This window comes from Typopeltis vanoorti, chromosome 5 (genome assembly GCF_054136105.1).
Source record: "Typopeltis vanoorti isolate ZY-2024b chromosome 5, IOZ_Tvanoo_1.0, whole genome shotgun sequence".
Taxonomy (NCBI): Eukaryota; Metazoa; Arthropoda; class Arachnida; order Uropygi; family Thelyphonidae; genus Typopeltis; species Typopeltis vanoorti.
In genome coordinates this window covers 50,577,729-50,596,480 of record NC_143553.1, presented here as the reverse complement: position 1 = coordinate 50,596,480, position 18,752 = coordinate 50,577,729, and the positions used below count along the sequence as shown (strand labels likewise).

Here is an 18,752-nt window from a genome sequence, read left to right as displayed (position 1 = left end):
TTTCTAACCCAACTCTCAGATCAACAAGTTCGGATTAGTTTGAATACTGTCTTGTATACAGCTAGTTTAGTGTCTTTTTATCTTGTTTAATAATTTTTTAAAGTGATTACTCCAGACATCCAGATTATGTTTATCTGCATTTTTATATTTCCTTTTATCATTTTTGATTCCTTTCACTCTACTCTTTTCTTCCATTTTTGAAGTTTCTTCAACAGCCTTCTGAATGCATTTGCCATCTTCACGATGTTTGTCTTAAATATTCTTACCGAAGTTTTTTGATTACTTTTGTATAGCTACTTTTACATATAGGTTAGCTTTTACATTTTTCTCTATACCCCTCTGGACATCTGTCAACATATTTGCCAGGAACTTTTGATATGCATTCTTGTTTGACTGGATTGCCTCTTTTAACTTCATGTACTTGCTAGAGTTCTGATTTTTCTATGTTTGCAAGGAACTTTACCACATGCTTCAATATCTGAATCAGTGAACATGTTCTTTAGAAAGTTTGTCACAGAGACTTCAGGGTTTCCCTTCCCATCTTAACATCCACTCTTTTATAACTTTTTTTCTGTATTAATCTGATAAAATTCTTAACTAACATGTAGGTCTCTATTATATCTCCTCTTTTCCTCCTATCTACAAACTTCTGTAATCCACTTCACCTCAAACGCTCTTCATAACCAACATTCCAGAGTCTTGATATCACTTTGGTTATTCATCTTTGGACCTTTTCTAGTGTTTCCACATCGCCATGAAAACCAGGTGGCCAAATCTGAGCATAATAGTCCATATGTGATCTGACTAATTTCTTATATAGAGACACCAACATCTCATTCCCATGTCAATGTACTTTTTATCATAGCAGCGATATGATGTGCAGTCTTTGCAACATTTGCAATGTTCCCATAATTTCAACTTCCTGAAATACAGCTCTACCAATACAGTACATAGCCTTATATGTCTATATCCCAAAGTGTAACACCTTGCATTTATTAATATTAAAACTGCAACCCACCCACTCATTTGTTCAAGAAAAGTCTATTCAAATCTTCCTGAGAGAATTAACATCAGCATTACTCCTGATAATTCTATGTAATTGTAATTTGTGTCATCGACAAACATTTGAAGATCTCCAGTCAATCCTCATGAAATATCATTATCCTGCTTAAAAGTAATTGAGGATCATTTCCAATTTTAGATCTCTTATACATGCATGTACCCTGAGCCATCATGAAGATATCACTATTGATGAGAATATATTGAAAGTCTTTTTTTCTTGTCTTCTGTTCATGTGAATTTTTGCACATCTTTGTGTTGTAATATGGTGTTAGTAATGACTCTCCTGAACTGAAATTCAATAGGCACCTACCGTTATTAGTATTGCTCTTTCCTCCAAATTTCCGAACATTTCTATATACTGCCGGTTCATTTCCTGCCCTGATGTTTGCATCTCCAACATCTCCCTGTAGGAGCATAGGTACATAAGTTTTATTGTCCAATTCCATTTTGAAATTTGCCCAAATATCTCTGCTTGAATTTTTATTTATTTTATTTATTTTTAATATCTGATTCACACATGAAAGGCCACAAGACCTATAGCACATTAGTGCCATAGGCAGGCAAGAAGAATAGACGAAAGGAGGTATCTGTTCACATTTTGCTTGAACTGCTGTGGGTTTGTAATCTTTGGGGAAGGCAGAATGGGAGAAATTGTTCCAAAGGATAAAGTAGATGGAATGAAAGAGGAGGCATTGAAACTGGTTCAGTGAGTTTCAAGATGGACTGTAAAAGAGTGTTGGTCAGCACTGGCTCTTGTTTTAATGATTTTGGATGAGAGTGGAGGAATAATAGTAGCCAATTAAGCAGAGCACTGTCCATGAAAATATTTGTAGAAGAGGCACAAGGCAGAAACTGAACGTCTCTGAGAGAGGGATCATTAATTAGCTGGATTGTTCTCTTCTGGATAAAATTAAGCAATCTTAGAGAGGATTTTAGTTTACCACCCCATATATGGGAGCAGTTTTGTATAGAGTTAGCAGCTGTGGAGGTGTGAAGTATCTTGTTCAAAAAAGTATGCCAAGTTTTTTCAGACACTATAGTTGAAATGTAGTTGTGCTAAGATCAGAGGTGCAGGTCAGTCCAAGAAGAAAAATCTGATTGTTTTGATATCAGTATTACTAAAGGTAAGGGGGGGGGGAGGATGTGAACTCTTTCTTGTGAGAGATCAGACAGGCTGAGTTTTGGCGGCATTGAAGTGTTGTAATCTTTGGGAAGGCAAAATGGGGGAGACTGCTCCAAAGGACAAAAGTAGATGGAATAAAAGAGGGGACAGTGAAATTGGTTTGGTGAGTTTTAAGATGGACTGTAAAAAGGGTGTTGGTTAGCAGTGGCTCTTGTTTTAATGATTTTGGAGGAGAGTGGAGGAATAACAGTAGCCAATTCAGCAGAGTACTGTCCACAAAAGTATCTGCAGAAGAGGCACAAGGCAGAAATCGAATGTCTTTGAGAGAGGGATTGAAGTGGGTCTGTGAGTGAGAGAGAGGGGTGATCATTAATTAGCCAGATTGCACTCTTCTGGATAGAATCGAGCAATCTTAGAGTGAATTTTGGTGCATCACCCCAAATATGGGAGCAATATTCCATAGCTGAATTTTGTATAGAATTAGCAGCAATAGTACACCAAGTTTTTTGGCAACTGCCGAAGCTATAGTTGAAATATGGTTGTGCCAGGAAAGATCAGAGGTTCGGGTCAGTCCAAGAAGAGAAATCTGATTGTGTTTGGATATCTCAGTATTACAAGGTTGTCCTTACCTCACTGGGGCATAGTTAGGAGATCTGAGTTCAGATCACTGGTTGTGGTAGATCTTGAGAATTCTAATACACTACAAGGTCTGTTGAATGAAAAGGAGGAATAGAGTGTACTCTTATCAGCAAAGCTATGGATAGGATTGGAAGTCTTTGAGAGCAGGTCATATACAAGAGGAAAAGTGGTTGAAAGAACAGAACCTTGGAATACTCCTACATTGGTGGGGAAATCTGAAGAAGGAACAGTCCACTATGACACGTAGTGAGCAACTAGTGAGAAAGTTGGCATTCCAGTTGCAGAGTGTGGAAGGGAGACCATAGGATGGTAGTTTGTTAAATAGGGCCTTCTGCAAAACCTGATCAAATTGCTTTAAAATGTTGAGAGCAGCCATGTGAGTTTCCAAATTTTTACATGACTTGAGTCCACAGATGGGTGGGGAAAGCAAGAAGATCAGCTGTAGATTGAGTGGTGGAATCCATTCTGTTAGTCAGTGATGAGTTGGTTGTTGATAACGTTCTCCATAATTTTAGTGAGAACAGAAATGAGAATAGCTGGACAGTAGTTCGTTGGTTGTCTTTTAATACCTTTCTTTGGGATGGGCTTGATTAAGACTTGTATGAGGTTGTGATTCAAGTTGCCAAGAGGAGAATTGACAACCACAGTATACTTGAAAGGAGAGCTTGTTAGGAAGAGGTCACGTGTATTGGCAAATTGGAGGGGGTTATCAGGTATTCTAGTAGGAAGACTGATGATTTGAGATAGGTCATTGCTGATAGCAAACACCTCAGCATCCCTGCTTGCTTTATTGGTGAAACTGGATGAGGGATAAGAGAAGCCAATATAAGGGAGAATATGAGGAGAGTGGCTCTGATAGAATCTACCCTACAACCTGTTTCCATGTTGTAGGGTAGATGCTAGTTTAATAGAATACATTGAAGAGGCGATACAGGTAGATGTTAGTTCTGAGACAGTTTTTTAATTCAATAGTGGGATACCATCAGGAGGACTAGATGCCTTGTTTGTGTTCAGGTTATTAAGGATTCTTCGTAATTTCTTTTTGTTGGAAGACTATGGGTGACATGAAGGGGAGCTATTCTTGGTGATGTAGAGGTCATCAATTTTGAATTCTTTGCCCAAACTTTGCCCAGGTCATCAATTCAGGAATTCGAAGAGAAGAGTGATGCCAGTAAGTTGACCTTGTCTTTAGATGAGGTAACTGCAGCATCATCTGGATGCAAGAGTGGTGGAAACCTGTGTGGGCAGAAGTTACACTGTATATTGTGTGCTACTATTTCTTGCTATTTATAAAGCCTTTTATAGAGCCTGTTTGGTTACTGCTCCTTTGAAACACCGTTATTCTAATTAGCAGTGCGCTCTTTCTCTCTCGTAAACTTTCTTGCTTGTACTATGTTTATCTACCTTTCGCACTACGAGTCTTATGCCTATGGATACCATAAAATTTATTTTATTGAGACTGCTCCACCAATATCCTTTAATTGGCATAAAACTCAGTAATACGGCCGGTTGATTTCTCTCTCTCTTTCTCTAACACAAATTCCTTCAGTAAAACTTTGCACAAACAATCGTGGTCTATTTGCACTTAACTATACGCTTCGGCTATCTCACTTGGTTTCCTGCTCTCGAGTCCGATAATTTTTTAGGGAGGTTACTCTCTCTCTCTACCTATCCTTTTAGTATAAAGAAACAAACTTTCTCTTTTCAATATTAAATGACTAAACAATATATTTACTCTGTTACTTCTTTGCTTAAGAAAACCAAATTGCCGAGACTAATTTACTTATAAAGAGATTAACTAGCTATGGCAAGTTATCTTACAATTAATATTCCAGTTAACAATTCAGAGGACTCTCTTGTAGATATTTCTTATTACTATTTTTTATCAGTCCATCTATGACATATCTCCTAGATTACAAAAAGAATGCACATTAAAGGGTTGAAACACATGGAGGCTCTTTGTCACGACACCTTCCAAAGGTCTTGCATCAAAGTCTCTATGGTTCTTCTTTCATCTTAGGCCTTGCTTCAGGGGGCATTTCGTCGGAGCATTAGCTGTTCTTGGACTGCAATTTTTCCGGTAACCAAAAGCTCAGGCAAGAAGTACAGGCTTGAAGATCGTTCTGCGGCTTTTGGCTTCAGTTGACTTTCCAATTTTTTTCTTCTGGCGTGGGTTCGCCATAAAGTTTGTTTCTCTGGGTCAGTATGCTTCTGATTTTCTGCCAACTGGCTCTCTTCGGTGACTGGACCTCGCCTTTGCTCTCTCTCGGCAGCTGGATCTCGCCTCTCCTTCTGTCAGCAATTGGGCCTCGCCTCCTCTTGACTGCCTCTGGTTCTCTGTCGAAAACTCCTCACTAGTTTTCCACTGGAAACTGCCCACGACGTTCAGCTTAGTCCTCTTTTATTTTTGCCTTCTTGGGACCTTGCACCAAGGGTTGTAAACCCCAAAGAAATTGGCAGTTCTCGTTGATCCTTTTGTTAAGGCCTGCCCTTTCTTTTTCTCCTTTGTGCGCTCTTTTTTTCTTTGTCTTGTCAGGCAGCAGAAACTTCTGAAACTAGCGGACCTCTTTGATACTTGCTTTGAAAGTGTTCATGCGCAGAGCTTACAAACAACTTTCTCACACACTTGATCGTAAACAACTTTCTTGTGCTCTTATACATGGCTATTATACATTATACAAAGTTCTGATGGCAAGGCATTGCCTTTGTTTTTGACATTCTAGAAACTTGAGTTAAAATGGTAAATGCAATCAATTCCCATAAGGTTATTTACATTAAATATTTAGCAAAAATTATATAGAGACAAACAAGGTTATTTTTGTAACAGTTCTCATGAGACTTGATCTCTGTAAAAATCGATGTAAAGCGCTTTGGTATTTTTAAGCTACATTGAGTTTTACAAATGGCCTTGGCAAGGGACCAGAAAAAGCAATTGTTATGTAGGCATGAGGTGAGTTTGCAGCATTTGGCCTTTTCAAAGTATGACTTAGACTTGATGATTCTTTTACAACTGTTGTGGGCTGCAGTATAGGCAGAATAAGTAGCTGGAGTTATGGTCTTGAGCCATTTGTGGTAAGCAGAGGTTGTTTTCCTTTACAGTATTGGCACATACTTTTGAGAGAACCTAGGCTGGAATAGTGGCTGAGAATCTGGAGTGGAATAAAGGATGAAAACCTTCATTCCTGTGAGGATGATTTCTGTTCTTCAGTTTGAGCAGTGTTTGGATTAGAACTGAAGCAGTAGATGGACCAAAGGAAGGAGGAATAGAAGTCACGGAGGTCTTCCCAGTTGGCATGCTTGTAATGCCAAAGGACATGAGACTGTGAACTGGTAGGTGAAGGCTGTTCAGTGGCAAAAGAGACTTGTATGAGGTTATGATCCAAGTTGCCAAGAGGAGAATTGATAACCACAGTATACTTGGAAGGGGAGCTTGTTAGGAAGAGGTAAAGTGTATTGGCAAATTGGAGGGGGGGGTTGTTAGGTATTCTGGCAGGAAAACTGATGATCTGAGATAGGTCATTGCTGGTAGCAAACACCTCAGCATTCCTGCCTGCTTTATTAGTGAAACTGGATGAGGGAAGCCAATATAAGGGGAAATACATTGAGTAATGCTAAATCCAGTGGAGTCTGGAGGGGATAATAATATGTATAGAAACAGTGACAATGCATTGGTTCTTTATATTAATGCCAGGAGTATCCAGAATAAAGATGAATTGGTGGCTCTGATAGCATCAGCCTGTCCAAAGATTATTGGGATCTCTGAGATGTGGTTGATGGAAGATACTGACAGGAGTAGAAGCAGCAGGCTATAGCATTTTTTGACATAGGAAGAGAAAAATGCAGTGGTGGTGTACCGCTTGTGAATAGTGATGACTTTTGTCTTCTTAGAGTGGAGGATTTGGAAGGCAGTGGCACTAATGGTTTTGAAAGCATATGGTGTGTGATAGATGTGGGCACTACAGGAAATTTAGTGGGGTGTTGCTACAAGCCAGGGAGCATAGAGGGTGAAGAGCAGGAGATGTCTAAGAAGTTGAGCTTGGCAAGTGCAAAGAAGATTGTTATGGAAGATTTTAACTACAGCAATATAAATTGGGAGCAGGAAACTGCATGTAGTAATAATGGAATGTCTTAGGCAACATGTAGGAGGAACATGAGGTTCAAAAGTTTTAGATTAGGTCATAGGGGATAATGATAGGTAGTATTGAGAGCAGCCACATGAGTTTTTCCAAATTTTTACATGACTTGAGTCCAGAGATGGGTGGGGAAAGCAAGTATCCAGGAGCATCCAGAATAAAGATGAATTGGTGGCGCTGATATTATCAGCCTGTCCAAAGATTATTGGGATCTCTGAGATGTGGTTGATGGAAGATGATATACTGACAGGAGTAGAAGTAGCATGGTATAGCCTACCAAAACAATTAACTTGTTTACCTCTTTCTTCCATAGTTATCTTTCACCCTTTATCTTTGCCACTGGGAAACATTTTTCATCACTTTCTCATTAAGCATACCTTTTATCATCAGAAGATCTGATTATAACTGAGATGGTATCTCTGCTTCCAGTTGGAGAGAGTGACTATGTGGTTTTGACTTGCAAGATGAATTGAGATGCAGGAGTATCAAAGAGAAAGGAATGTATGTGGAATTATAAGGCAGGTGATTATAAATAGTCTTAGCTATCAACTTGGGGCAGTTCCATCAACAGTGCTTAAAAACTTGTGGAGGAATATTTATTATCAGCTCTGTATACCACAAGTGAAGAAGGGAACACAATTGGTGTAAAGTGGATGACAAACAATATCAAACAGGAACTACAAGTTAGAGGTAATGGAAAAGATATATGAGGAGAGGAGCAGAGAGCAGATGCATTAAGAATATAAGACTCGGGCTAGGAGAGTGACTAGTATGATAAGGAAATCACTGGAATATGAGAAGAGATTGGCCCTGAGATCCAAAGAAAATCCTAAGGTTTTTTTTTTTTTTTTTGTTATGTGGCCAGTAGGAGGAGAAATGACTGTGGAAGAATGTTGTTGAATAAAAATGAGAATAGAGTGACTGATGCAAAAGGACATAGTGAAATTGTTGGGATATTTCATATTGGAGACATAGGTTTTAATATTAGGGGGGGGTAGGACAGGTTTGAAGTTTAGAAGTACAAGAAAGATAATATTAGGGGGGGGGTAGGACAGGTTTGAAGTTTAGAAGTACAAGAAAGAGTTTCAAATGCTGAGTACTCTGAATGTCAATAAAGCAATTGGACTGGATGGGTTTTGCCACAAGTTTTGAGAGAATGTGCTAAAAAAACTGACAGCTCCATGGACCTAGCTTTTCAATGAGAGTCTGGCCATGGGAAAGGTACCCAAGGAGTGGAAGGAGGGTAAGATGCCATTGTCACCCTACTACCCTTATGCCATTTCATAAAAGTGGTAGCAGACTGGAAGTGTCAAATTATAGACCAATTTATATTTCATCAGTAGTTAAGATCTTGGAGAAATTAGTGAGGGATTATTTACAGCATTGGGCAGATGAGGGTAATGTTATCTGTGAGAGTCAGCATGGATTTGTTTTGTGGCAGAATGTTCTTGTTTTAGTAATATGATTGCCTTTTATAATAAAGTGCCAAGACTGGCTGATGAGGGAAAGGTATATTCTGCCATTTTTTTTGGCTCACATTTACCATTACATAATGTTATTAGATGCCCATTCAGGTTCCATTCTGGGAAACTGTACCCAGCTGTTCACAATCATTCATGCACTCATACTCATCTATACCTGAGGTGCCTTTTTCTTCAGTCATTCCTGCACTCAGTCATTTGTACTGGGGGTGGCTAAACACATGCTTGATTGCTTCTCCCCTAATTTCTCTAGTTTCCCTGGTTTTGCACTTCCAAACTTCACTGAATAACACTTTCTCCGAGCATCTAATTCCAAAATCATTCAAGTGCAATCCATCAGGCATATACATGTCCTTTCATCTATCAAATTCATTCCATACATCTATGAACTGCACACCACTCCTCTTACACAATCTTCTCATCAGTAATCATAGCCTGTCTTTTCAGTTCTATCCTATTATACTGAGGCAGCAGACTCACAAGATTTACTTTCTTACTCATTTTATTTTTTTGCTTCTTCCAGCAACTTTTTTATATCCTCTCTCATTGCATATTTCTCACCTTTCAAATCATTTGTGCCTGCCAAAACAATCAACTTGTTTACCTCTTTCTTCCATAGTGATCTTTCACCCTTTATCTTTGCCACTGGGAAATATTTTTCATCACTTTGTCATTAAGTATACCTCTTTATCATCAAATATCCATACAATGCTTTCTCTTTTCTCCTAGTTTTTTTGAGCTTTTATGCTTTTCCCATTCACATTTTTTTTCTTTCTTGTGCTGTTCAACATACTAGTAGTTTCTCCAGTTGTTCAAGGTTTGTTGTTCAAGCTCATTCACTGCTTCCACCACATTCTTCATAACACTTTCACAATCCTTCCTTATACATCATTCTTCTGCTCTCAACATGACTTGCATTTATTGCATTTGCACATGAAACATTTCCAACAAACATTCTCTCCGTTCTTGCTCTCCCGTACCACAAACCATTCATTCTCTGCAATGAATACATTTGACACATACTATATTGCACTAAATCCTGCTTATTAATATCATTCAGCATCGATGTCATGGCCACCAACAACAGGCAAATCCAGATTACAGTTGTAGTGAGCAGATAAGGACAGCTTTTTTGTGTGTGTGTGGTGGGGGGGGGAGGAAGTCTGAAGGTAGTCACCATATTGTATTTTTTTTTGAGGATTTTTGCAAATTTTTCAGAAGTACGACAGATACACTGGTTTCGTAAATTAAGGAATAAAGAGAAAAATCACAAACTCAAAATCATATGATGAAATTTTATGCAATTTTGTGAAAAGCAGTATGATGAGATTAGAAAGAAACATCGACAAAAATTAAATATTTTAATTCAGTAATAAATCTCATTATTATCCTTTTTTTATGACACAGTGGTTAAAAAAAAAAGAGATTTCAGAGTGCCTCCATAAGAAATGTGGTCATAGCTTACGGTACTCGCAATGATGTTTCTTACTGCTCATAATGTTGTCCAGGAGTTCAGCTGGTAATTACAACTATTGCTTCTACAAAGCTCTCCTAAGGCTCAAAGTTTTGGGAAGTTGGGGGGGGGGATCAGCAACACATCTATGTAGAGCAGCCTAGACATGTTCAGTAGGATTAAGGTCACAAGACCTGGCTGGACAGTCTACATGTACGATAGTCTTCTTGAAGATATTAGTCCATGAGCAAAATAATCAACAGGAAACCTCCATGCAGATATTGCAAAATTAGACAAACAAATCGACCTGAAAATTGTTGGAATAAATGAAACATAGTTGGTAGATGATAGAATACAGTTTGAAGTGAAGGATAATAGAATGAGATATTTAGATGGATGTTGCTATAGGCCAAGGAATGTGGAGGATGAAGACATGTACAGACAAACTGGTTTAATGAACAAGAGAAGGATGATTACTGTGGATGATTTTTTGTTATAATAATATAGATTGAAATGAACAAAAATGACATATACAAATAAGGAAAATCAATTTTTTTCAGATCTTGAAGGACAACTATCTTAGGCAGTTGTCATCCTTTCGCACCTGCATATGAATGAACATAGGGGTCCAGGACCTTGCCTCTACAAGTTGCAGCATTTATGGTTTCTCTAGGGGCACATACAGGTTAGTGCATCCACCAAATGAGATACTTTCCTGAATCCATCTCACTATCTCCACTGTAAGTGTCCCTTTCATGGATAGAGGAATGATAACATGTCCCTGGTCTCTCCAGATCAGAGCACACATAATATCGCTTTGTAGAGAAAATTGGGATTCATTAAGCAATACTAACTCCCATTAGTCTTGGGTCCAGTTGACATGGAGCCTGGCTCATTTTAGATTTCTATCCTGTGGCATGGGGATATAGGGGAAATCAGACTACTGGTTGCCTAGCATACAGACCACTTTTGTGAAGCCTTCTGCACATAGTGAAAGCAGATACCAATATTCCTGTAGCTGATTTGGGTAGCATTCCTGTTTTGGTGAGGAGATAATCAGAGACATTGGTCACCTGCTATGGTTGTAGCCCATGATTTTCTTTCACTGTATCTCGGGGATGCTATTTGTTACTGTTGGAATTCGTTCTACAGGCTGTGAACCATGGAACAACTCGCATGCAACCATCTGGTTACCTCATCTTGACTTTGGTTGGCCTTGAGTCTTATGATGGCTTTCCACCTGGATTCTTCAGTTTTTTATTTATTTTTTATTATTATTATTACGGGCAACTCCAAGGAGTCCTTAAACTCATCGACGGAGGACCTAACATCATGTCAAGAACAACTGTTCGACATTCGCACAGTACCTATCATACCTCGCCTTGAACTTATTCACAGTCATGGTGCCCACAACAGACTCTGGCAGCTTATTCCACTCATTCACCACTCTCCAAGTAAAAAAACCTAGCTCTAACATCCTTGCTAACCACACTCTTGCCCAGCTTCCATATATGGCACCTAGTCCTCCCACCACCAGTCCTATTCTCAAAAATATCTTCTGAATTAATCTTATAGAAACACTTCAGTAATTTGAATGTCTCAATCATATCACCCCTTTTCCGCCTATCAACCAATTTCTGTAACCCACAAATCTTCAACCTGTTCTCGTAAGCTTCATTCCATAGTCCTGCTATTATCATGGTCACTCGTCTCTGGATCCTCTCCACCTCCTCCCCATCGAGAAGAAACCCTGATGCCCAAATCTGGGCACAGTAGTCTAGATGGGGTCTTATCAAGTCTCGATACAGAGGAACAATAACCTGTTTGTCTCTGCTTGTTAAAGTATTTTTCAGCAATCAAGTGATTTGATGAGCTGATTTAGCTACTTTTGCGATGTGCCCACTAAACTTCAACTCCCTATCCACCAACACTCCCAAATCCCTGGCCTCATCAATCTCCTGGAGTATGGCTCCACTAATTTGACGTACTGCTGCAAATCTTTTCATCCCAAAATGCATAACCTTACACTTTGCCACATTAAATTGACATCCATTTCTCCTTAGCCCAGTCCTCCAAACTATGCAAATCATCTTGCAAAACTTTGACATCATCTGTATTCACTATTTCCCTACCCAACTTTGCATCATCAGCAAACAAATGAACACTTCCTCTCAGATCCTTTCCTATATAATTAATGAGCAAATTGAAAAGTAGTGGTCCAAGAACAGAACCCTGCGGCACACCACTAGTCACAAGCCGTCTTTTGGACTCCCCTCCTGAATAAACCACTCTCTGGTATCTCTTCATCAACCACCCTCCTATCCATCTCACCAACCCTATATCCATCCCCATCTGCTCCAGTTTACTGATTAGAGTTCCATGTGGTATCCTATCAAAGGCCTTGGCAAGGTCCAGTAGAATCACTGAAAACCCATCACCCTTATCCAGTTCAGTCACTGTATTATAAAACGTGAGCAAATTATTGAGGCATGATCTACCGTTCACAAAACCATGTTGTCCCCCATACAGTATCCCATTTTCATCTATCCAATCCTGTATTTTTCTCTTGACTATTTTCTCCAAGACCTTGACAATGATTCCTGATATGCTGATTGGTCGGCAATTTACAACAGCAGTCTTGAAACCTCCTTTATGCAGTGGAACTATTTTCCCCTCTTTCCACCCCCTCGGGACTAACCCAGACCCGAGACTCGAATTAAACGAAATGGTCAAGGGCACTGACAATTCTTTAGCTGCTTCACCTACGACACAAGCTGGTATACCATCCAATCTCACAGATGTATTGACATTGAGGTTTTGTAATAGACTATTCACCTCCATTTCATTCACCACAATTCCTGTATAAGCCATTGGTTCATTCATTCCTACAATGTCATCACCTGGATGATATACTCTTGCAAAGTGCTCGCTCAGTAATTCAACTATATTATTATTACGGGCAACTCCAAGGAGTCGACAGACTCATCGAGAGAGGCCCTAACATCATGTCAATAACGACTATTCGTCTTTCACACAGTATCTATCATATCTCGCCTTAAACTCATTCACGGTCATAGCACCCACAACAGACTCTGGCAGCTTATTCCACTCATTTACCACTCTCCAAGTAAAGAACCTAGCTCTAACACCCCTGTTAACAGCATTTGTTGCCCAGCTTCCTTGTATAGCCCCTAGTCCTCCCACCACCAGCCCTATTCTCAAAAATATCTTCTGTATTAATCTTATAGAAACCCTTCAGTAATTTGAATGTCTCAATCATATCACCCATTTTCTGCCTATCATCCAATTTTTGCAACCCACAAATCTTCAATCTGTTCTCATAAGGTTCATTCCACAGACTTGCCACCATCTTGGTCACTCGTCTCTGGATCCTCTCGACCTCTTCCCCATCAAGAAGAAACCCTGGTGCCCATATCTGGGCACAGTAGTCCAGATGGGGTCTTATCACGGTATGATATAGAGGAACAATAACTTGTTTGTCTCTGCTCGTTAAAGTATTTTTCAGTAACCAAGTGATTTGATGAGCTGTTTTAGCCACTTTTGCAATATGCCCCCCCTAAACTTCAACTCCCTATCCACCAACACTCTCAAATTTCTAGCCTCATCAATCTCCTGGAGTACAGTTCCACCAATGTGATATACTGCTGCTAATTTTTTCACTCCAAAATGCATAATCTTACACTTTGCCACATTAAATTGACATCCATTTTCCTTAGCCCAGTCCTCCAAACTATCCAAATCATCCTGCAAAATTTTGACATCCTGTGCACTCACAATTGCTCTACCCAGCTTTGCATCATCAGCAATCAAGTGAACACTTCCTCTTAGATTCTTTCCTATATCGGTAATGAACAAATTGAGAAGTAGTGGTCCAAGAACAGAACCCTGCGGCACACCACTAGTCGCAAGCAGTCTTTTGGACTCCACTCCTGAATAAACCACTCTCTGTTATCTCTCCATCAACCACCCTCCTATCCATCTCACCAACCCTATATCCATCCCCATCTGCTCCAGTTTACTGATTAGAGTTCCATGTGGTATCCTATCAAAGGCCTTGGCAAGGTCCAGTAGAATCACTGAAAACCCATCACCCTTATCCAGTTCAGTCGTTACTGTGTTATAAAACGTGAGCAAATTACCGAGGCATGATCTGCCCCTCACAAAACTATGTTGTCCCCCATACAGTATCCCATTTTCATCTATCCAATCCTGTATTCTTCTCTTGATTAGTTTCTCCAAGACCTTCATAACGATTCCTAATATGCTAATCGGTCGATAATTTACAACAGCAGTCTTGGAACCTCCTTTATGCAGTGGAACTATTTTCCCCTCTTTCCACCCCCTCGGGACTAACCCAGACTCGAGACTCAGATTAAACAGAATGGTCAAGGGTACTGACAATTCTTTAGCCGCTTCACATACGACATGAGCTGGTACACCATCCAATCCCACAAATGTATCGACATTGAGGTTTTGTAATAGACTATTCACCTCCACTTCATTCACCACAATTTCCGTATAAACTTTTGGTTCATTCATTTCTGCAATGTCACCACCTGGATGATATACTCTTGCAAAGTGCTCGCTCAGTAATTCAACTATATCAACTGATTCAGTTACCTCCCTACCATCGGCATTCTTTAAAATCATTCTTCCATATATATTTTTTCTTCTACTTGCAACATATTGAAAAAACTGTTTAGGATTGTCTTTAGCCTGCATGGGCAATATTCTTTCATAATCCTTTTTTTGCTTTTCTTACCACACTTGTTACCCTTCTGTCCTGGGCTTTATACTGTTCACATGTCTGCCGGTCACCTTTCTCCTTAAATTCCCTCCACAGTTGTTTCTTTTTTTGCAACTCAAGCTTAATGGTGTTGTTCATCCATTTAACTCCTACTTGATTTATTATTCGGACTCTAGGTATACAGTCAGCCATTGCTTCATGCAAACACTATCAACTGATTCGGTTACCTCCCTACCATTGGCATTCTTTAAAATCATTCTGCCATATACATTTTTTCTTTTACTTGCAATATATTGAAAAAACTGTTTGGGATTCTCTTTAGCTTGCATCGCTAATGTTCTTTCATAATCCGCTTTTGCTTTTCTTACCCTTCTGGCCTGTGCTTTATACTGTTCATGTGCCTGCCGGTCACCTTTCTCCTTAAATTCCTTCTACAGTTGTTTCTTTTTTTGCAGCTCAAGCTTAATGGTGTTATTCACCCATTTAACCCCTACTTGATTTATTATTCGGACTCTAGGTATACAGTCAGCCATTGCCTCATGCAAACACTTCTTAACCGCATCCCATGCACTATCAACATCCAGCCCTTGCAGTTTTACATGCCATGACACTGAACCAATCAAATTCCTAAGTTTTTCATACTTACCAATGTTTAATGATATCTTACAGTCGTATCCAAAAATTTGCAATCAAAAAAAGTTTTGATTGCAAAATCATTGCATTCTTTTATGCTGTGGTTGATTTGCATACACCACTACTCATTTGTTTATGATAACCAGACTCAGCAGCACTTTTTACATGACGTATTTGACTTTCACAGGTGCTTTCGCCCTCTCCCCCCACCTGAAGTTTCTGAATTTTTTGTTGTTCCTATATTAATGGAAACCAGTGTGGTGGTGGGATTACTGGAGTCCGGACGGTGTTGTGTAACTAAGAAGGTGTTATGTACATGGTTAAGTTCAGCAGTAAGAATGTTATCATTAGAGCAAATCACTTTCATCAAGTTATTTGAAGTTTTTATGTCATATTGTTGGGTTGGGTGGTGGTGTGTGTGTGTATGTATCCTGCAGACATTGAAAGCCAAGGATCCATCAGTTGATGTATAAGCAAGTATTCAGGAAGAAAGGTTATTTTCTCTTTTGAAAGGGAATGAGATCGTAAAATGTTGATTGTTCGGTCTGTCAGTTCTATGTGGCCATTTATATAGCATGGTCCAGTAGAGAGCATACCATCCAACAGTGCAGCCAAAGAATAGTTTTGTGGGAATGAAGTTCAAAGCATTTCTTTTCAGATGTATCTATAGGAAAGTTAGTTTTTTTGGGAGGGGGGGGGATTGAAAGCTGGGAGCCTGTGGCTGTATACCCTGTACTTTTTTATGAATATTTCCTTGCCAAAAAAAATTGCTTCAATTTGTGGGGAAGATGAACTGAATCTGAGTTGAGATATTGGGGGAAAATTTAGCTTATATTTAAATAATTGAAATATTTTAATTGGAATAAGAATTCTATACTAGAATTAACGTGAGCATTCTTTGAGTAATAAGGTGTCACCAGTCCATTCACAGTTGGGTATTATGGCAAATTTTATCTGAGAATTTTGGGCCCTGTGTACATCCAGGATGGGGAGTTTGGAATTATGCAGTTTGATATATTTCTGACTTGATGCTGTTTCAAAAAATAGTGAAGCTATTTCACCTTCACAGTGTCACTTAAAACACACTTACAAATGATATGATACAAATTGAGTGAGGGATCTACAACCTCCCTACCTGCATTGCTAATGGTATTAGGCTTGATATAGTCTATTTCCTAATCTGCAAAATCTCTGAACAGATTCTCCAACAGAGAATTTATTTAAAGAATTAAAAGAATTACAGAATAATAATTAAAAAAATATATAAGTAGATAGAAATAATGCTGTAGTAATCTTAAAATACTGATTACATTAGCTAACTGCATTTCTGAAGGACTGGACCCCTACTGTTTACTGAACTTTGATCCTGCAAACACTTAGATTGTAAGCATGGTTCTCAAAAATATTACCTTCTATCTTGTAGAATGTATGTGAGAATGACAGATAGGATTCTTAGAAACATAGCATGATTAATAGGTCTAAACAGACTTCATACAGAAGTGGCTTGAAAAAAATACATTATTTAGCATTTGGTGTGGACAAATTATTTTACCCTTCATCACCCCAAGATTTTGTGCATTACATTAAAAAAAAAAAAAAAAAGAGTGGGAGAAATCTGTAATTGGGGCAGTGTTCATGCTAGGGATGGAGGCTTATGATTTAGTGTCCAGAACCTTGCAAAATAAAAATATTCATTTAAATAGATCATATCCAGATAAAAAATGTCTTGAAAAACGACCTTCAGAATCCTGCATCCTTAATAGGTTCAACTCTGAGGTGGATAAGTGGTGATTTTCAAAGAACCTTTTGCTATAGTGCTTGCATTTATTGTCAATATATTTTTCATTTATTTGATATCTGTTTCTGTGAGAAGGGAATAAGAAAAGGATTTAAAGTTATTTAAAAACAAATTTGGTATTGCAGTAGATGTCAATAAGATAGTATGTTATTACCACAGCAACTTATGTTCAAGAGAGAGAGAGCATACCTAAAATTAGTCCATCTGTTGTTATCAAGAAAAAAGAAAACAAAGATTTCCTCTTGATTGTTTCTTATAGATCATTTTAGAATCCTTTTTGTGTTAATAATTAAAATTGGTAATGATAATTTCAAAATGGTTTAGCAGTGAAAGAAACCCTAGAGAAAGATTAGAGCCACTAATCTTTCCAATTTTTAACTTGGTGTTTTGAAACCATCTGTTGCATCTCAAAAACTGTTTTCATTTCTGCTGCAATATTTGACCACAAAGATTTTGTAATAAAGTCTGTACAAAAATAGATGAGTAATGAGATTTGTCCTTGTTTCTGCATAATGCTATGAAATAATGGTTTGCTGCTTTAAATTATATAAAGAATGCAAGAGGTAATTAAGATAATAAAGTAACCAAAAGTTCTAATTTTTAAAAAATTTTATTCTTGTAGTGGGTTGGTTCTCTTGATCTTGGAGCAAATGATGAAGCAAGTGGGAATGTAATTATTAAACCTTCAGACTCGTGGACAGAGCAAGCTTCACAAGTGGAATCAGAAGTGCAGAATTTATTAAAAGGAGAGAAAATAGATGCAATAATTTGTGTTGCTGGAGGATGGGCAGGTGGCAATGCTTCATCAAAAGGTAATTTTGTTACTTATGCATCTTTTTATGTTGCTAATGGAATACATAACTGAACACAAAATTAAGGTACTATCAATAAGTTATATGATATTCCCTCCATTCCTAGGATCCAGGGTTGATCAGATTAAAAGTTGAAATCTCCAGATATGGCACTTGATATGTTATTGCACTCAGTCTCAGGAGGAAGTTAAAATAAGACCCCACTTCTACTTGAACCAGTCTTGTTTTCCTTTCCCGATGAGTGCAGATTCATCCATATTTCATGCAATGAGTTTTATGTTTTGTCACTAGTTCACTTCTCTCTTCAAGTAATCATTCTGGAAATCACCCCCCCCCCCCACTTCTTCACAGTCTGCTGGTACAGTTAATGCACATAATAACAAACACCACAGTGTTCTCCCCAGAAATTTTTACCAGCCGGGTGGAATGAAGCATTAGTGAAAATATAGCAAAAAGAACTTATATACTCTATCTTTCTTATATACTTCTGCTATCTTATATACTCTGCTATCCAATCTTTGAGTTTCTTATTTGATTTTAAAACAATGTGGGATCTAATATCCCCTTAATTTAATTAATGTTTATATCGCCGAAATGAAGCCTGTTGGCTCTTATATTTAAGTAACTTAATGGGTGCACCTTTTGGACAACTCACATAGCAGAGTATATAAGTTCTTTTCGCTATACCCTTTGGTATTAATTTGGTCTAGCTACTCACTGATGAAGCCTCAATAAAGGCTGAAACTGGTCTGGGTAGTGACCTCCCACCATAATGTAATAACAGCATGCATTTCTAGGAAATGTGTTTTTACATTATGGAAAATACCAAGAATAGTGATCAGAACTTTCC

The 18,752-nt window shown here is 38.4% G+C and overlaps 1 protein-coding gene across 1 annotated transcript in view; it reads left to right on the top strand.

Moving 5' to 3' along the window:
• The window catches only part of Dhpr (dihydropteridine reductase), a 100,713-nt gene that overhangs the window by 2,388 nt on the left and 79,573 nt on the right, over positions 1 to 18,752 (top strand). Inside the window, exon 2 of the mRNA XM_090393117.1 lies at positions 17,713 to 17,902. Coding sequence (XP_090249243.1) covers positions 17,713 to 17,902 — 190 coding nt within the window. The remainder of the gene's footprint in view (positions 1 to 17,712; positions 17,903 to 18,752) is intronic.